General features: G+C 45.5%; 1 protein-coding gene across 2 annotated transcripts in view; it reads right to left on the bottom strand.

The window, feature by feature from the left end:
* Positions 1-14,061: 14,061 nt before the first annotated feature.
* The window catches only part of arhgef18b (rho/rac guanine nucleotide exchange factor (GEF) 18b), a 63,116-nt gene continuing 56,148 nt past the window's right edge, over positions 14,062-21,029 (bottom strand). For both annotated transcript variants that reach the window (XM_069186155.1, XM_069186156.1), the window contains 3 exons: positions 19,893-20,181; positions 19,145-19,249; positions 14,062-18,979 (listed from right to left, as the gene is read on the bottom strand). In XM_069186155.1, the coding sequence (XP_069042256.1) occupies positions 18,837-18,979; positions 19,145-19,249; positions 19,893-20,181 (537 nt within the window). In that variant the 3' untranslated portion in view covers positions 14,062-18,836. The remainder of the gene's footprint in view (positions 18,980-19,144; positions 19,250-19,892; positions 20,182-21,029) is intronic.

Raw genomic sequence — 21,029 nt, 5'->3', positions numbered from 1 at the left:
AGACACCCATCATCAAATCCTGCATGTATAATTTGCCAGACTGAAGGACTGACTTAATCTGGGCTACAGGTCTGATCATTTCTGGTATGGAGTTTTTGTTTTTTTTTAAATAATGCCATCCAGATGACTTTGCAGAAAATGTGGATAGAGCTGCCAACTAATATAATATTCAGGGACGCTCCTAAAAATGTCCTGAGCTTGCCTGTGTGTCTACTATTAAACTCTTACCCTTTTCTAAACAAGATACCCGCTCCCCTGCCGCACTCCTGTTCAAGCTTTCCTGATTGTCTGAAAATGCCAGCGGGGATCCCAGTGCTGCGTTTTTCCAGTGCTGTGCTCTGCTGGAGCGCTGGAGGCAGACGCACATGAGGGAAAACGCTGGCTGTCCAGCCTAATTGAGCAGTGAGACGTGAGCTCTCAGCCATGGAGTGATGGATGTCTTAATGACTCCTCCCCTGGTGGTGTGGTGGGGTGGGGGGAGGCGACGGAGGGGGACAGAGAGAGACCAGCCTAGACGCCAGATGGGACGACGGTTGTTCCAACAGCTGGGTCCACGATCTGGGGGAGAAGAGAGAGAGGAAAAAAACAGCCAATTGTGAGGACACTGCTCAGGAGTCTTGGAAAGGTTCACAGCCACCACAGGCCACTCTCACTGCAGAAGCTAGGATTTTGCAGTGACAGATCCACAGCTTTGTGGATTTACCATTTTTGTATATATAGAATCACTAACTCCTTTTGGCAACTTTAATGTCCAACTGTGCGGTTTTTCCACGTCTGGGCTCTCAACCACAGAACCTGTGACCGCACAAGGGAGAGAATGAGGAGGTGTGGGCGGGGTCAGGGACTCCACCCACCTTCCAGTCCCAGACCTCAGACCGGAGAGTCAGCGCAGACGGGAAGAGAGGCGCACGCCTCAACAACAGCACCACACACCTGCAAACACGGAGGAGACCGCAGGAGGCGCTGGGACAGTGAGAGCCGAGAGCACTTTAACCCCACCTACCCTTAGAGGCGCGCAGTCAATTATGTGGCCCAATGTAGGGTGTCCCAGTCTTAATCAGCTTAGTCTAAGCCAAGTCCGCTAGCCTCGAACCCCTGATTATAAAGATCAGCCTGCGCTTGGCCAGATGCTTTTTACAGGATGAATTCACCCAGTCCTCTAGGACTAACCCTTTCATCGTCCAATCACAAGATTGTCAACTTATTGTGTCCGTTCTAAGCTCAGAGGACAGCTTTCCTTCGCGTTTGTCAATCACAGCTAGAAAAACAAAATTGGGCGGCCAAGGAAAGAGCATGATAAAATCTTCCCAGCCTGCAACTGCAGTAGCGGAGTAAAAGAAGCAACGGACGTGGTCCCGTCTGTTTAATTGAACTATAGAAATCAAAGGAAAAGCCTTGTTGCAGCCCTGACAGGCCCCGGCAAACCATAGCCCCATCTCCGAAAGCACCCCTGCTGCTTCACCCCTGTGGGTCCACCTCAGCTCAGCGGCTAACATATAATTTATGGATTTCAAAACACCATGCAAAACACACCCAGGAAGATGAAACATCTCTGCCTCAAAAGGATTGTGGGGGCCAGGAAAATGGGCCCATTGTTATGCTAAAGACGCACATTTCAAAAGCGTTCTGCAGGCTCCGCAATTAAAACGGCGTTCATCGCTTACATAAATAGACATTTGAAGGTTGGCTGGAGACAAAAGAGCAAACCGTGCCGCCAACAACGCGGGTCGAGGGAGAGAGGGGGGGGGGATTTCCAAACGGCCGCTGGAGGACGAGGAGCCAGGAGAGGGCTGCCTGTCCTGTCCTCCTTTAGAATGGGCCCAGTGAGGTGGAACGGACACGATCTGCAGTCCCGCCAGGCACTCCGCCCCCCCACCCAAACAGCGGCGTGTGTCTGCTAGTCTGGGCCACTGCGCTTCACAAGGCACCAAGCTGCCAAATTAGTCCGGAATTAACTTCCGCTGACATGCCCTCAGGGCGCTTTCTTCTGGGCTGTCGAGGGGGCCGGCGACCTCTAGTAGAGACGAGGACAGCCCCGTTCACGAGGGGAAGTGCGTCGGACTCTAAGAATGGCAGAAACGCGTCTTGGAACAGCAGCAAGACGATGAGCTCGACCCCTAACAGAAAGCAAATTTGCTTTTGCATTTCCTCCCCCCCTCTATTTAAGATTAATTCTGAAAAGAGGGCAAATGCTTATTAGATCAGTTAAAATGGGCAGGAGGCTTAAGCTGGATGCGAGTCTGGTAATACATATCTCATATTACCATGTGCAATTAATAAAAGACAGTTCCTGCCACTGTAAGTTGTTCGTGTCTGCGAAACATTTTGCAGATGGGTTCTGGGGCCTTTTTTTCTAGGTGAGAGCACTGAATGACTCAGATAAACTGCATAGTGTTATCAGGACTGCTTCTGGGGCTCAGTAAACAAGCACTGAACCATACCCACTTCATAGATAAACCAAATGGATCCTGCATCCCGGCAAAGGCCTGGGCAAGTGGGATGATGAGTTGGGACACATCTGTGGTGTCTAGGCCTGGTGATGAGTCACAAGGGCAGAGGGGCAGGTGGGGCTGTGTGGTGTGAGCCGATTGCCCCAGTTATAGGTTGAACCAAACCCCAGACATCCAAAGTGGTTTTGTAGGTAAGCATTCCAAGACCCTGCCTCAGCTGCTCCAGCAGCGACAGCGAAAAGCCAAGCTCATTTCAGACAACCGCTGAAGTAAACACTGTCTGGTTTTCTTTTCAGGGTAAGCCGAAAGAAAAAAATAATTTTCTTCCCTGGCATGTGATGGCAGTTACTCCACTGTTAATTTCGACCTATAGGCCGCAAATCTTTCTGTGTTCCGCATTCAGTCACAAAGGGCATCCAGTCAGGATGTTTGAAGTTCTTCTCGGAACTGAAATGGCTTTTAACTGGGTGCGGTCAGGAGGAGATATTAGTAAACACCCATCAGCCTTCAGTCCTACCTGGGAGAGTCAGAGGTTCCAAACTCAGGTAGGAGAAATGGGCAGAAAACACAAAGCTCTGATCAAAAGACACTGTCACTGAGCAAAACCAACCCATTTCTGCAAAATAAAATTCCCATATTCACATGACATTGTAGCCCGTACTTTTATGTCACAGAAAGTCCATACGTCAGGCCTTAATTGCCAATTGAAATGATAAGAGAGAGTAAAGGGACCATCCTCGTGCAGCTCTCTTTGCGTTTCTCAATGCGAAACGGAAATGAAACTGGCATCAGCTTTTCTTGTTGCCTTTTTTTTTTTCAAGACCTCGTTTGTCCCGGCAGGTTCAAGGATCGATTGAAGCCACGTCTAGCTGAAATATGCGAAAAGCTATTTTTAACAAAAAGAGGGTATGTTATTGCTGCACCTTGTTAAGCAGAGAAAATTACAGGGAGACATGCACACATTCCAAAGTAAACACACCTCAAAGGCGGTGCATCTTTTAGGATGGTAATCACTGTTTACGCAACGGGGTAATTGCACTGCAGCAAAGCTCTTGGAAGAAGGGAGACCAGTGTCGGTGGAGCACTGCGGTGAACCACTCCTCTCCTTGTACTACAGCGACCTTAAATATTCTACCCTGGCTTTGATGTGCAGCTGCCAGCTAATGAGATTAGGTTGAAACCATTGCACCTGAGGATACTGCGCTTGTGTGCTTGAAGAGGACAGTCTTTTAGATAACTGATGGGAGTCTGCCTGGCAGGAACAAGGTTATCTTACCACCATTTCCAAAGAATCCACAATGAGGGCAGAGACTTTAACTCCCTGCAACTTGAGACACCACATAACATGATGACATGATTGCACATCCCAGCGGGCCTGGGAATCTTCCAGGGGGAGTCGGAATGCATTACCATAGGAAAGAAGAGACATCTGGTCTACCTTGCACAAGCTGTGCCATAATGCAGGATCCATCCCAGGAAGGATAAAGAGTTTTTTTGCAAACCAAGGCCCAGCTGGAAAAGAGATTTTAAAGTGCCCTCCTCCACCATCAAAACCAGATATGGATCCCACTGTGCTTTTAAATGTATCCAACCCCCAGGATTTTTAGAGTGAGCTCATCGCATGGCTATTCTGTTTGCCACTCCCTTCTTCCTTCCTCCATCACGTCATGGCTTGTGTCTTGTGAGGAGTGGGGTCAGGATTTCAAGTTGCGATTTAGAACTTCGGTTCAGGAGGTGCACAAGGGTAAGAACAGATCGGAGCAGCACACGCCCATACATTTGGGGGTGCCTGATGACGTCCTCCTCACCCAAGTGAAACGCACAATCATGTCCAGCTATACCAACACAGGGATGCCCACAAACATCAGGGGGCGCCACCATTTGCAGGGCCCCACACTGAAGCTCGATGAAGACCAAGACACTGCTTCATTTCTGGTGGAAACACCGGGGGACAGGAAATTGCCAAGTGGGATGCCACCCCTTGTATCATCACATTCGGAGGCTCTGAGAACAGAACGATCTCATGGCTGCAGGACTCTGGCAACATGACACTAGACGAGCTGGTGCCATAAAACCTCAATTACAGGAATTCCAGAGATTCTTCCACATTTGTATTTGTGTGGCAATTAAAGATAGAATTAATGAACCTTACGATACATTCTTTCCTGTCCCTTTTTACTTAGCTGTACAATGAGTCATTGTCTGGAGGAAATGGATTCATTTTCCCATACCAGTGATCAGCACCATTAAAGAGAAAAGGAATTCATTTGTTTGACACTTCTCCTGAATGGGTCATGGGTGGGGGGTAGTGCTGCCTGAGGTCAGAAGAAAGAAAACAATGTCTACAGAGAGGCTTGTGGCTGTCGGGTCTTATGATGCATCAAAGAGGTCAAGGGTATTAAATCAGCCTTCATGCCGTCCTGTAAGCATCAGGATACAACAGATGCTTTCTAATTTCAGGAGCCCCTCATTAAACCAGCTCAGCTGATCTGGACTCCCAGATACCAACTCACATGAAAACAAGTAATGCTGATCACGAACTATAAACACCTCCCCGTCATTCCAATATTTGATTTTCATTACAAAATAGATTTTTTTTAAGCTATCAGGTTGACTAAAATGCTTAATTTATAACAGGCGCATTTTAAATGCGTGGATTTGATTAAATCCATATCTACTATGAAGCACATTTTATGGGTCAATTTAAAGAACACCTTTCATCCAATAGTTCTTTGGCTTGGCAGACATATTAACACAATGCAGTTGGTGATTCGATGGTAAGCACATGGCAGGATCATGCGATTTCCTAGTGGCTAGAGCACAATTAAGGAGGTAACTTTGGTTCACAACTGAGGCACATTATGACATCCAGAACAGAGAGCTGTGAGAAAGCGTGAGGCCTGACTGATCACCTCCACAAATGCATCTGCTGTTGAGGGCTCAGATTTTTCCAGAGCACTGCTTGGGATCAAGCAGAATTTAGTAAGGCAGAAGTCAGGGATAGCTTGCCAAGGAACATATCAAATTAATCTCTTTTTATGGACAGTCAAAATCAGCTGCTGTAAAGCAATAAAATACAATGCAACAGTATACTAATACAAGAGGAGTACTTGAATATGCAAATAGTACTGTCATATGTGAATAGTACTCTAAGATGAAAATAGATTCGTCTTAGCATACTTTTGGTGTTATTGGTCATATTACCAATACTAATTGGTGTTATTCTCCTTTAAGAGTAGTATTGTGAGGTAGAACAGAACTACGGTGCAGTTTTTATACCCATCAGGATAAGAAACTGATTCATCCAGATTCATTCCTGTGCTGTTCTATAACTGAGCAACAGGTTTGCTCTGGAGATACCCGGGAGACCCAACCAGTCACAGAAACAATATATGTCGAACAGGGTGGGATGGAGAAGGACTGGTCATTTCCTCCAGCTGCACTAAACATGGTCGTTATCTTACTGGTGCTGGTGAAAAGGTTATCAAAGAGCTTCCGCCCCAGGGAAACTTCAAAAGAGCGATAAAAAGATAAGACAAAGCTCAAAGTCAAACCTTGTCCCTGTTTACATATTATTGCAGCTCGGCTGGTCTGTCTCCCTAGCAACTTCATCATATCAAGAGTCTACAGTACCTGCTTTCTCAATGGACTTTGACAGCACGAGGAAGATCGTGGGGCCTTTTCTTCATCCAGGCATGGAAAAGTACTAATTCAGGACACCCCCACCGGTCCTGTAGTTCTTATGCAAGACAGTGGTCTTGAAGTCTCCTAAAGGCACGCTGTAGGGAGAAGCCTGGGACAGTCCTGCATAATTCCAGCCACAGCTCATCTTGGAGCGTATCAAAATTAACCCCCCCCCCCCCAAAAAAAAAACGCACACCTCCCAGAATAAGACTGCATAACAAAATCTGCTCTCTTCCGCAGGTTACCCCTGTGTTTGGAGAGAGAGAACTCAAACGTGCGGACAGTGAATCCACTTTGCAAATTCCTGCAACTTAGAAATTCTCTCGGGAATGCCAGTCACCCAAAAGAAGAAGGATGTGAAGCAAGCTCTCACTCCCTATTGACCAGGATCAGGAGTACCATCATTCAGTCAGACTGCACCCACCCCTCATGATGGACATCCCACATCCCAGATCCCAGGGGCTGCAGAAACACATAACTACACCCATCGCTTTTATTTTCTTCTTTCAGACTTCAAACGCCTTTCACTGACCTCACAGCACCCACGACGGCAACAAAAAAAAACACCATGATGCTTTCAAAGGCATTCCTTTTTTTTTTTTTTGACAGTCAGCGCTTATTTTAACATCTGAAGGGCATGTCTTCAAACAAGCAGCAATCTTAAACGGTAAGCTCTTTGACTAAGTGCTTGACAGAGCCCCTTGCACTGTTGAGGATCACTCAATGGCAGGCCCTTGAGGACCTGCATTCCACCTTAAATCCTCCCCAAACCTGCTATTGTTTTAGCTAAAAGCAAAGGGAGCAACAGCTAAAGCCTGGACTGAAAGCTGTGCATTTGATGTATTCCTTTCAGGTGAGATCTCAGGAGTTGTTTTTTTTGTGTGTGACAGGAAAGGCTCCACCTATAGTGCTATCATATCTCCACAAAGTCGAATTCCTATACCCGTTCGCTTCACGCTACTCACAAGACCAGGGTGGAATCGTGCTCACGTCAAACCTGAGAACTCTCTGAAGCGGAGGGACTCGTGAGCCCCGGTTTTTTATTACAGGTACATGCTTGTGAATCTGCTTTGCACGACGTTAGTTGTGTTCAAAGCCAACTGAAATGGTTTGCGAGTTTGAGAACAGCAAGGCCGTCTGCCATGAAGTGTTGCACACAGGGGCTAATCGAACAAATGCAAACTCGTTTCACACTCACATTTTGGTTTCTGGCAAGAAATTGTAATCTAGCTGCCTTTCTCGCATGATGGAACCCTCTGAGCAGCACATGTCCTGGAGTGTTCAAACCTATTCGTTCTGCCCTCGCCTGCCAGTTCGCCTGTTTCCCTTGGCAGTCGTGCCGGCTCGCAGTGAAATTTGCACGGCAATAAAAGTGCTTCTTTTGTACATTTCTAATCGTCCCCACCAGACCTCCCACCACTCCAGCTGAGGCCAGCATTTTAATAAAGAAGATGTTTGTACAGGGCGTCAGAGGAGTGGAATCTGGATTCTCAGCCCAACCTTTAGGCTCCATCAGCGGTTTGCACTTGAGAATAGAATACTTAAAAGAAGTGACTTGGAAAAATAAAAGGTGGAGGAATTGCAGAAAGCTTCCTTGGTTCCAGCCCACGCAGCAGAATGAGCTCTGGGGTCTGGGGACCACAGGATCAAGCTCATGCTGTGTTGCTGTAAATGGGGTGACCCCTACTGACCACAGAAACTCATTCGTTGCGCACGTGTCTAAAAGCAGAGGGTACGAACCTGCTATCGGGGAGTTCTCTTCATTATCAGAAGTGAGAATGCCAGGCTTCGCTGCAGAGGTTCAACAGAAAGGATGAGCAATTCTAGGCTTGAAGGTCCAGACTCCTGCAGGGTTTGCCAATACTTTTCAATCAGTGACTGTTTGAGACTTAAAGCGACAGAGGTGATCGGACTTTCCACCCTAGTAATCAGATCAATAAGTAAAACCACAGATAATATGAAAACCGCAGAACCCTCAAGGACAAGAGCTGCCCATCCCTGGGACTGGATTGTGTTCTGGAGAGGGCAGCACATAATTACACTAAACCAATTCTTCCCAACCCATGTGCTCATCTATGCAGTACCACCCACACTGCACCCTGCTTGCCTGCAGATTGCAAAACCAGATTTCTTCTTTTCACTTTCTCTGTGCAGTGACAGGTGGTTGATTGAATCAATGAGATGACCACACCCTCAACATCAGACGTCCTTGACTAGCATCCTGTTATGTGGACACCGCTCTAGAGAAGAGCGCAGGTTTCTAAAGCACACCACTTTTCCCACTGGCGCAGTCCAGAAACTGAACACCAGGAACCCTGCCAGGTGTGGCTGAAAGCGTGTCCACTTTCACTACCTGACTATGGGAGCATACATCTCATACAGTGCATGTAAAACAATTCACATCTTATGAGAAATAAATTGTTTCTACTCTTGCTTTAATTCTATTTTCCCCCAGCACCGCTTCCGATTGCGGCTTGTTTCCAGTCGTTAACCGCCTCCTAACGAGGCCGGCCCAGACAGATCATGAGGCTGGAGCTTCAGGGGGTGTCTCTCCCTGGACCCCCCCCTCTCAGCTCTCACAGTGCAGGTACACCGGTGGAAAATGGGTACAGCCTTGTGTGCACAAATTCTTGCTCCGCGCCAAGAGGTCAGAGATTATTGGCTTTGGATGGAGCTCAAAGAGCTGTGACTCAGACAAGATCTCTTTCACCCTGACTTCTCTGGGCCCCATGTGAACAATCTGCGCACAGCCTGACCCCTAACAGGGTTCACCTCAGTTTTAGAATAATCTCCAGTTCTCCCAGGCAACCCAACCCTCTCAACCCTCTCTTACTCTCATTGGATCGACAGGGCCTGTTCCCCTGGATGGTTCCAGCAGCTGAGATAACAGGCTGTAATTCTTAAATGGCATTTTCTCCTGTTGCATAACCAGCATGCCGTCAGCTGGCTGGCTTTTAGTACCTTGCCGTCTCCTGTACCTGTCAGGGAAACAAAACAAAAAAAACAGCTCAGCTGAGGACCTCATGTGCTTTTATTAGACTCATTTCATAACCTTCCTCCCTCCCTTCCCACCCTGAATAAGGTCGCCGGTGCCAATTTGGAATCACAGTGCAATAAAGACTGACTAGCCTCTTTCAAACAAATCGCTTTGCTGCCGACATTAGCGTGGGTGGACGATAATGCCTGGATGAGAGAAATGTAAAGACTTTAACACCCTTAGCAAAGACATGTAAGCCCAAGTAATCCATGAACCATTATTGGATTTTAAACGGAAGAAAGGGAGATCTATGCAGGGCAGTGCACCAGTTGGATGCTCCATTATAGCCAAGTGGAACCATTCAGAACTGTGATACACAAAGGCCTTTTCTGTACCGCGCCTCTGCTTGGAAACATGGCAAGTGACTGCACCAGGAGGAGAGAGATGTAGCAGCTCAGCCTTGAACTGAATACAAGCAGAGCCCAGTCATTGACCGGAGCAAGGAGCAGGCTTGCCCAGACATGCCCAGGTAAGCAATACAATGAATTCTTTGTGTACAAACCGCCAACTCCCAGACTAGTTAAGCAGAGCTGCTGCTGGACAGTTCTGCCTGTACTGGTGAGGGACAAAAGCTTAAATAGAAAACCCATCTTGGGACATCCTTCAATCAAAGCCTTGAAAGAAGCAAGAATGAGATTGTCTGTCCATTCATTTTCTAACTGCTTCTTCCACTGCAGGGTCGTGGGGGAGTTGTAGCCGATCCCAGGAAGTAACGGACGAAAGGCCACGATCCATCGCAGGACACACACACACACACAACAGGGCCAGTTTTCCCAGAAGCCGATTAACCTGCCAGTGTGGTTTGGGATAGTGGAAAGAAACTGGAGCACCCAGAGGAAACCCATGCAAACCAGGGGAAAACATACAAACTCCACACAGACAGCACTCCAGGTCTGGAATTGGACCCGGGGCCCCAGAATACTGACCACTTCGGCACTGTGCTGCCTGCAAGTAGTAGATTATTTTTTTTAAACAGAAACATTGCAGGAGTTCTGATGCATTTGCAAACAGTGCTCAACTAGTCCTCAAGTCTCGCAGCTCCAATTCCAGCTCATTCATACCAATCTGCAAAGGTGACCGATCTGAGAGAGCTGAGGAGAAGATCAGTGAGATTTACTGAGCTGATAATTGGTAGGAGTGGAACAGGCAGGCCTTGCCTAAACAAAGAAGGGATGGTACACTCTCAAAACCATTCAAAATCATTTTTCCTGAAGGACATGACATGAACACCTGAAAGGCATCACCTACAGCTCATTAATCATTAAAGCTTGATGATCGTTCTGAAATAAATTAGATCCCTGGTAAGATCAAGATGTTCTGGTGTGTTATAAACAATACCTTTCGAGCGCCAATGAATGGGTGTTCATTGGCGTGCGCGCACTGTCTCTGTGCTTGCTAATAATCCATCTTTTCACTCACACCCACAGGTTCCACAAGAAAGTGGGGGGAAAAAGGAACAGGAAGAAACAGGCTCGAGATGAAACAGGCTCGTTTACGACTTTCGGTTTTGAGGACAAGTCACCCGCAGAGATGAATAGCCAGACTTCAGTCTGAGAGCCCCATTCTGTTACCAGGGGCCCTGAAGACAGGCTCCCTCTAGTCCATCCTCTAGTAATTAACATCCTCACTAATCCAGGTTGCCTAAGAGGACGATTTGAAGAGAAGTCAGCTTAGAAGTTATGGTTTAATGCTCCTGCGTTCCTGTTCAAAACACTAAGCACCCACTCCACCCCCAAGCTCCTCTGTTTCTCCTGTCTTAATTGTTTCCATACCACAGAGCAGCTTTGATATTTCCAACTCTAACAGAGCCGTCCCCCAGACTCATCTATCCTCGCACCGCCCGAAAAGACAGGCCACTTCTGAGGCCTTCAGACAAATAAGCAGACATAAATCTCAAGTCTTCTCTCTTTCTCCTGGTGATTAAAGGCCAAATGTATAATTCAAGACAATCTTCAAAAACAGCTCCTCGTGACCAGCTGCGATTTCTAAACCCAAGAGAAACGCTGGAGTTAACAGCTTCGTTTGATGTCACGGTCGAATTGTCACCCCGTTTTTTTCCAACGTTTCAGTGTAGAACTGAATGGAGGGTTTGCTCTACAGCACACAGCTGGGAGGAACCCACTCGATTCCCTGTACATCCCTGCAAAATAGAGAGTAGTAGTTTTATAGTAGAGACTGTGAAACACACTTAATAGTTTGCTAGAGGGTTTTAGTTAATTTTTAGACTTGCGGTGGTTACCTGGAAGATATATTGTTTTTGTAGCAGTAGGAGAGTGGACAGTCAAGACCTGTAGAGCACTACCTGGGCTCCAGCTCTCCAGAGCCCACAAGCATTCACTCACCTGGGCTCCAGCTCTCCAGAGCCCACAAGCATTCACTCACCTGGGCTCCAGCTCTCCGTCTCGCCTGCCAAACCACAGGGGAACAAGCAGGCAACAGCAGAGCGGCCCGAGAACAGCCTCATGCCCGCGGCCGGGAGGAGAGGATGAAGAGGAAACGGCCAGGACCCGGGCCTGCCTCTCGGGGCATCCAAACTCCCGTCACATACTTTACCAAACCGCCCGGTCGCTCACAAACCTGGAACAGTGGAAACCTCTTTCTCATGGGCGGCCTGTGGAGGGGCTTTCCTTCCGGGTGAACAAGGACCGCCAAGGGGCTCGTCGAGGAAAAGGAGTCAAGCTTAACAGACGCCATAAAAAAATACGGTGTGAACAAGTACAGCAGGACTGTGGAATAATTAAAAGAGAGGAACCAAAGCTCCTGAGAGAAACACAAAGTCAGAAATCAGGCTCAGGAGCACAACTGCTTGGGAAACCGAGATAAAGAGAAAAACTATTTGAAATAATATTATAGGAGTAACAGGACAGCTTTGGTCAATTTAAGGACCTCTGTCTGCACAAGATGCAGGAGTTGGGAGCCGCGTCCGCATGCGTAGGCTGCAAAGGAAGAGGTAAAGGTTTATTCCCTGCTAAAAGGTAAAGGAAAGGAGCAACGTTTCAGGCTGTAGAATCTTCTTCAGGTAGAGAGGGAACAGAACCAGAGAGGAACCTGCTATGAGAAGTGGCAGAGGTTACTAATGCCTTGCTTTTAGACAGATTTTCATTCCACAGCCCCTGCATATGTGGTCTGCAGCAGTCACCCTGCAGCAGCAGATCAGGGGGAGTGCTGGCGAAGGCACTTTAATCAGCTGGACCGAAGGGGCGCAGTCTAACCCACTGCAGTTATACAGCGCCCAATTCCATCTAGGAAGTCTCAAGTCTGGGCCTTGAACACATGTCCGAGGGTTATTACAAATCAGACATGTGTGGGCTCTCACATCACGTATACCCCAGTATCCATTCCAGGACAAATCCTCAAATCCTCCCTTTCTGTTCCGCACGAATCCGGAATCGCGCGAGACGATTCTATTGAGAAGGAAAACAAAGTGTCCTCTTTTAGTCCTCGGTTAGCATCCAAAAGATCCCAACACAGTAACTTGTTTAAAACTAAAATGCTGATCCAGCACCTTGTAAGAGAAGAGAGCAGGCCCAGATATGAATGGAATGGGAGCAACAGCAGACAGGTGCCTGTATGGTTTCTAATGACAGACAACTCTAAAAGCATTGACCTTGATTTCCTGCCCTCGCGCTGGAACAGTGCAGCTATCCAAAGCCAACTGGGTATTCTGGAAGTGAATAGTTTTATAGCCCTGTGAAGAAATCTGGGCAGAGATTCCTGGCCTCGGATCCTCAGTGTCTGAGAGCTGTGCCAGAGGTCTGAGCTGCCAAAGTCAAACAGGAAACTGCAGAGGAAGAGAGCACTTTTCTGCACTCAACATCCCTTCTTTAGTCCTTGGCTTTCTTCAGATAACGTGTCTCTCTGCCAAGAGTCCACAAAAGAATTTTAAAAAAAGCATCTAACACTCTTGGCATTTAAAAAAATAATGAAATCCTGTTTTTTTTTCCCTTATAGTTGAATGTTCAGATTAGTACATTTAAATGTTATCTTTTATAGAAATTCATAGTGATTGATATTTCTGACAGCTGGCCAATCGAAATGTAAACGTATCAGATGTGTTATGTCTGCAAAGAATTATCTCCCTACTTAGCTTTATGGTATGAACAGGTTATTCGGGCATAATTTCCTTCCTCTACACCTGGTCCAAAAGGTTTCTCCCCAGACTTCCAGGTCTTAGTCAAAGTCCTAGAGTCTGGATTTACTATCGAGAGCTGAACAGTGATGGTTGTCCACTGACGGCACCGTTCACCCACGGATCCCAGCCTGTGAAGCAAGGCAATTACTGGCACAGTGATTCCGTAGCTTGGAACCCCAATTCTGAACGTGATTAAGCCCTGAAAGAAGTTTCGAGATACCAGATGTAGACATCATATATTTAAAATGACAGACAGAACATCTGCTGTATGCAAACTGAGATAAAGCTAAAAGCAATCCAATCTTGAAAACTTCATTAATGACTAGAAGTCATTCATTGCACAGAAAGACTGAATTTGGAAATGGCCTTAATCTCTAGACTCCTTTCAAACCGACCAGAACGATATAACCTCATGTGACCACAGTGCCTTTTTTTTTTGCAGGGTAAACCTGGGGCAGCATAACCGGACGTTTTGTTGAAACTCCTGTAAAAGACAATCAAGACAATCAGTATCCAGCCAAGCAATTGTCTTGCAAAGCAGGTGGTGCACCACGCAGAGCCTGACAGACACTCAGACCAAACACACCAAGGGAGAAGACTGGAAAGTGAGAAAGAAGTTTTCCATTGCTCAACAGATCTAGGTGTCTGCAGGTTTTAGCAGGTAATCAATCAATCAATTAACATTACAAGTGGAATGAAAACCAGCATAGCAGAAAAAGTCAGGATATCACAGAACCACATAAAGGAAAGAGTCTTAGTTCAAGGCTTTGTACGATTTTTGCTTTATTGCTAAAAATCAGGGTTATTCCTAAGGCAGATCTTTTTTATAATTTTGCAGATTGCTAGGTCTCAGTGGATAAAACATTGTAAAAATAATTGTTCAGTGAGCTACAGATTTCAGCAAATGTCACGAAGTGCAGAAATTCGGCAAAATACAGCATGAACATTCATTTCCCCTTCATGTTTACAACTATCAAAATCAATGGTCTAAACTGTAACTGGCAGAAAAAATTATCTTCCTTATTTACAAATTACATACGCAGGATTTAATACATGTATAACACACCACTTATGGAAAAAACAGTGACTTGTATTAATTAGATGCTTTAAAATATACATAAGTATCGTACAATCTTTATATATATATAAAGGGGGATGACTAGATTGGTTAAGACATCAGCGCAATTTCAGGCTAGTAGATAGAGTACAGATTTGTCAGCATTCCCAGCAGGTGCTGCTACATGACTAACAAGACCAAACAACAAAATGGCCTGTTGCATCAATGTGCTCTTAGAGATGTGATTGTGCCCCCAGGAACAGTACTTCATTTACAGAAAGTCATAAAGTGCTCAATGGTTTTCATCAGCAAACAAGTAGTCATGAATGATACAATGGCACAACTCTCCCAGTGAAGAAAAAAAGACCAAAGGCCCGTGCAAGGTTTGCGATTGCCAACAGCCCAAGGGCAGCGGCTTTGCTGTTCTTAGCAGATTGCGGAGCACTTAGACAACATTAGCTTCTATTGTTTAGACTGCAATTAAAAAAAAACATAAGCTTAACCTCCCTCATCCCCTGGTGTCTCTAATGCCGAGCAGCATAGTTACTCCCAAGCTACACCAACACAAGACTGCAAATTCAAATAACTACAGCAAAAATCAGAAAATAAAATTTCTTTGGTTAGCCAACCTTATGAAAAGAGGCAAAAACTATCCCCCTAAAAGCAAGACTTTCTGAAAAGAGTTTGCACGCAACTACCATGCCTTCAGCTAGACCAATTACTTTTATATTCAACTGTTTCAGCTCCAAAATGATCAGCAATGTATTCTTTTATTCAAAGCAGGTTCTGGAATACTACATTTAAGCACTCAAAACCACGATACCTTTAAGTCTTTTTCTTTGCAGATTTCGGATCTTTTACTTTCAGCTATGGGTGCAAAGCATTCACACCAGTGTCCCAGGACCTAGGAGAGCGGCAGGGATCTTTTAAGCCACAGAAGACGCCTTTGCCCAACAGGTGAAAAGCTCACCGTTACCTGGTGCAACTGCAGGGTCTGGACTCCAGCTGTTCTTCTGTGTCTCTCTCAGGTATAAACAGCTCTGTGCCAGGCAGAATACCTGAACTATTCCATTTAAGGATTCGTTGGAACAACCTCTTTTTTTTCACAGCCTTAATCCATAGGTGACTTAAAAAAAAAGACAAAAAACCTGCTGGACTCCAAAACTCTTGGGGCAGGTGCTGAGAGCCCTCTGCAGAAGCTTTTTATCACTTTATGCCATAGAATGCATTTTCCAATAGCTGTCCCAAGTTATGAACAATAACATGTTGATGAGAAATTTAAAAGGACTCCTGACAGTGGCTCCCAAGTTCTTAGGGCTGCAGAATCGTTTTGCAATTTCCCCAAACTGTTTCAAATTTGCCCACACAATGCAGAACATGTTCCTGCAAAAGCATCTGACTCTGAAATGCACATCTGAAACTTTCAATGGTAAAAGGCATCGTGTAACCACCACATACTGCTGCAGACACATCAGGTAAAGGGAGTGCAACTCTGTAGCAACACATCAAAACCTGCAGTCGTTGATCAACACAATCAAGAAGTGGATAATGCAAAATGCATCACTTAACAGTGGAAATAAATAACAGTAATATCACTTACAAGATACAGGAATGTACCATTTTTATTTCTGCAGAACACCCAGGTACCGAAAGATTGAGGCACAAAGCAGATCAATAGAAAATCTAAGAAGTATCATACAGCTCTAACAGAAAGGCATCCATTGTTTGTTCCCCTTAGCTCTGTAAAGTCTGCAATAGGAACCCTGTGCTCAAATTCCACATGCCAAACCGTCTTCTTGGAATATTAAAGGTATTGCAATGCCTACTGCCATGTGGTCTCATTTAACCCAGAGTGAAATTAAGACTAATTATAGAGGTGCATACTTCATACAGAAAATATATACAGTATATACATCTTGTCGCTATGGTCGATTACAGCCACATTTCCCCGCCATGTTAGACAGTTACCATCAACTGCAAGAGCTGTGGCTGTAACTGGAATAACTGGACTCAGTTGCCTCCTGAGAGCACAACCACAGCTCTGCTGGATTTAGGCTACCAAGGCTTTGGCAATCTTGAACCTTCTACACTAGCTTGCTAAATGAAAATCAGTTTTAGGGGCATCACAGACACATCCAGCATTGTACTATCAAGTTGAAATGAAAATATATTTATACAGCATTATACAAACATTGAAACATACAAAAATACGCATTTATCTTACTCCCCTAACTTGGACTTGGAAAAGATTTGTTCATAAAGCATCCGACATGATTAAATGCTCTGGACTTCATTGTATTTATAACCACAGGCTACAGCTTTATGAAGGAATTGTCAAATCTTGGAACCTTCAAGGATAAGGCAGAACCATGGAACTCTATCCCTGACTTTAGATGTTGAATATAAGGTACAGTGAAGAGTTTAGAATAGGCGTCTATACCACAGCTATCTTCACACTAGACTGGTGGCCACAGTAGGTTTCTGTAACATAAATATAAACCTGTATTACTGGTCTTTAAATTCAAAAGGATGTTTATAAAAATGCCTAGGGCCTTACAGTTAAGCTTGGTCTTCCGTTCACACAAACACAGAGGGCTCTTTTACACTACTGTATTGTGCTGTGCTTGATGTTAACAGATCCTTTATCTCGGAGTTTGAAAATAAAGACAAAGGGGTAACAGGTAAGAAGAATTTCTTTGGCAACTAAAGCACAAACTTCGTGGTAGGTTTTTAATCAGTTCTGTTGATGTGCTGTTGTATTTTGGTTGGAATTTGTGCATGCCCAGAACTTAAACCAGATCAAATCAGACACTTCATTAAAAACTATCAACTAAAAAAGGGACTTGCGTCAAACAGTAATTGTGCTTACAATTTCAGTAAACTGACATAAACCTCAAAATCTATTCATCTTTAAATGAATCCAGAACCAGTGTTTACCTAATTATGGCCATGGAAATTGGCAAACTTTTTTTTTTAAGTATTCCATGACCCATGGGCCATATACGTAAAGTGCTGAAGTAGAGTGCCTGAAATGTTATATTCAGGTTTATACTGCCACTCTAGGCCAAAACTGTTGGAATTGTCATTTTAAATCTAGAAGCCCCCTGACTTGTCCACAAGAATGGCTAAATCACAGACCTGTAATTCAAATTTCTATCACGCTGTAATGTCAGGGACATTCGTGCAAAGCAAACACTACATTGTATTTTCTGGGGGAGTAACCTTAATATGAGCTAATACTCAGGTTATGTAATGGCCGTAACTACTGCACCTATAATTCAAGTCGTTCAAGCACTGCTGGAAGGAAGAAAATTAAAAATCACTTTGCGTCTCTGAAAGGTCTGCTTAAACTGAGTATTACCACTGACATGGTTCAAGATCAAAGAAACAGTGTAAAACAGTTAAAGTAGTGGTTTTAAGAGCTGCACATCACCAAGGTGATGTAAAATCCAGTGTAGGGTTTTCTACAGCCTTTTATGGCTCCTCACGGCTACCTACACCATGACAACCTGATTGGGTCGTAGGCGTGACTGCTGATCGGATGATTATTGTGGTGAATGAAAAGGTCAGGGTTTGCATAAAAAAAAAACAGGAAATAACTGCCTTCCCCATCTAGAGCACAATACATATTTGTGGTTTCTTCTGTCCTGTAAAATGCGGATGTAATATACAGTAGAGGGTGCATGTACAAGATGTAGAAATGACCCCAGGAGGCACAAGCCCTCTTCATCAGCATTGGACATTCTACATTCTGCATGCACTGATATCGTACCCATTACTGGAATAAGCTAAAAATGCCTGGGACATATTTTCAACTAAAACAAAATCGTACCATTATTTTACTGCTAATAAGCAGCCTGCCTGATTCTTTCGGATTGTGGTGCAAGCAGTACAATCTGCTATCTTTTTTCTCTTCGCCGTGCAGAGAAGCAGACACTTCTAAACAAAGAGCAGCACTTGGCTAGCTCCATTCATTAATGGACTACATCTCAAAACGTAGCCTGCTCTCCATCGTCAGCTCAGAGCAGGAAAATCACCCCACACCTCCATCACGTTTGGACACTGGTACTCATTACTCTCTTCATGGAAGAATAAAAAGGATAAAAAGGAAAGCAAAGGGCATAAAAATTCTTTTAAATAAATAGGAGATGCCACCCACCCTTTCTTTTTTTCTTTTCCTCCTTCGGTTAATATTAAAACTGTTTTCAGGGGCCAATTAAAAATGATGAATAAAGCCCTTTGCTACTTTTGGAACCACAGGTGAAAAACAATAAAACGACAAATACTAAAATCGTGGAGCTTAATAAAACCCTCCTGCACGTTCAGAATTCACAGTGGATGGGATTGGGGCTGGAGTCCATGTGTCGGAGCAGCAGACCTCTTCCCCAAGGGCCCAAAGGAAGGAAGTCCGTGTCGCACAACATCCCCCATCATGCCGTGCACCGCGAGACCCGGGCCGCTCGCCGCGGTGGCGGCTCAGAAGAAGATGACGTCCTCCTTCGCCACGTCCTCGGAGACTGTGGACGACGAGGGGATGGTCTGAAGAGAGCTGTGGCTGTTCTGTTTCGGAATGCCAGCTGGGTGGCCGTCGGAGAAATTGTCCGGGGGGCTAACTGGCTCTAGAGGGGAGTTGGGGGAGAAAAAAAAACCACAAATTGATCTCTATTTTTGTTTTAAGGTCGAGTACGAATAATGTTCACAAATCCAGGGCCACAGCTTTGTCTTCTGTCCAATTTCTTATAAAACAGATCATTCCCGGCCATCGGGTTTCCTTTCTTTTTTACCTTGCTGGTAGTTCTGGTTGGGGCTGACGGATCTCCTTCCTTTTAACGTCCCCTCCTCTTTCCCCGAGAGTTTGAGGGGCAGGATCTGTTTGCGGTCTGTTGCGGCTGTGGACAGAAAATCCAAGTTATTTTTTTTTTTACCTTCTTACATCATTGCGTAACTGTCACTGTTATCTGGGTTTGAAGAGTGTTAGGATTTCTGCAGTTTTTGCACGGTTGTTAAGAGCTCCACCTACTGGTCCACCAACACCACTTTTCTTTGGACATCTGCCATACAGGTGTCGTCCATGCCCTGCCGTCCTTAGTTTTTTCGAGATCAACTTTTGCTACAAAGGCTACAAAGTGGAAATGCTGGTAGGATTCGGTGGACTAAGCTGAAACAGTGCTTTCACACTTTAGCAATTGTGCATCGTAAATATTTTAGTAACATTATAACGCTGAGGTTTCAAAAAGGATGCAGTTCTGATCAGCTTCTAATCCCTGTGCAATTAATTATGGGAGAGGACAGCCCTCTTTCAGCCCTTCCCAGAATGCAGCATGAGAGCGTTTCGGAAAAACATACAACGTTAACGTCAATCCTGACTGCTCAGTCTGGAACACAAACTCGTGTTTTTGAGAGGATAAGCGTTGGGCATCAGGTCATGCGAGCATCACAGGAAAGTGTCCTCTCCTTCATAAATATCGGTGCTCAACAAGCAATACCCCACAACGCCACAGGGATGCCATCTGACCCTCAGGCGGCTCTGACCTGAGCTGTCCGTTCTGTGAGAAGCCTTCCCCTTGCTGCCCTTCTCCTTGCCCTTGCTCAGGGCCAGCTTGGTGGGGATCTGCTGCTGGACGCCGGCCTGCTTGTGCAGCTGGTTGGTGGTGCTGATCAGGTGGATGGGCACCTCGGTCTTGGCCAGCGGCGGGCGCTCGGGGTAATCCGCGCCCGCCACCGACAGGCTGGAACGCCCAGGGGGCTTGCCGGGGGGTCCCAGGTCCCCAGCACCAGCCGGCAAACTCTCCCCATTGAAGCTGGCGGAGTGCGTCAGGCCCTGGAGGAGACGCGCACAGGAAAAAAAAAGAAGAAGGATAACATGAGAGGGACGATCTGGGAACGCGCTGGACCAATGCTTCAAACCAGAAGACCGATTCCAAGGGGTGGGGACTGGGACTTTCTGAATGTCTGCAAGGGCTCACCACGGGAGAAAGAGAAACAGTGTATTAAATGAGTGAAACTGTGGTTAATGCAAGGAATTGTGTGCTAATGCAAACGAGAAACTAAAGATGGAAAGAAGCACCATGCAACGTTTCAGCATGGAAATCATATATTATATCCCTTTATAAATTTTCTACTGGGACTGTTGTGAGGAACTGCCACATTCAAACAGGAATTCAGCTCTTGTTAACTTGTTAAAAAAACAACAACATTGCAATTAGCCATCCATTTTCAGTCACCGCTTAATCTAATACAGGGTGGCTGGGAGCTGGAGCCCAACCCGGCAAGCAATTCACCCTGGAAGTGACACCAGTCCATCATGGGACACACACACACACACTCATGTTGATCAAAATGGCGTGTTTTTCCCTGAAGTCTGATTGCAGCCAATCCAACCTCATGTAATAAATTTGCCTTCCAAGAGCAGAATGAATACATCGTATTAAAGAGGCCCCTACCTCTTGCTTCTCAAGCGGTTTGTAACACCTGAAGTTTTTAAGGCAGGCTGTGTTGCAACACAAAAACCATTACATGAGAAACACACCTAGCACGCATTTTCAGCCTAAGAAAAGTGCCATTCATTCTATCCAACGATCAGATATTTCCAGATCAGTAGAGTGCATGACATCATAACAGAGAACACAGTCTCTACTGTATCACTCATAAATACCTTGAGACATGGCC

This window comes from Lepisosteus oculatus, chromosome 29 (genome assembly GCF_040954835.1).
Source record: "Lepisosteus oculatus isolate fLepOcu1 chromosome 29, fLepOcu1.hap2, whole genome shotgun sequence".
Taxonomy (NCBI): Eukaryota; Metazoa; Chordata; class Actinopteri; order Semionotiformes; family Lepisosteidae; genus Lepisosteus; species Lepisosteus oculatus.
The sequence above is the reverse complement of the archived record's forward strand: the minus strand, read 5'-3'. Positions and strand labels throughout refer to the sequence as shown.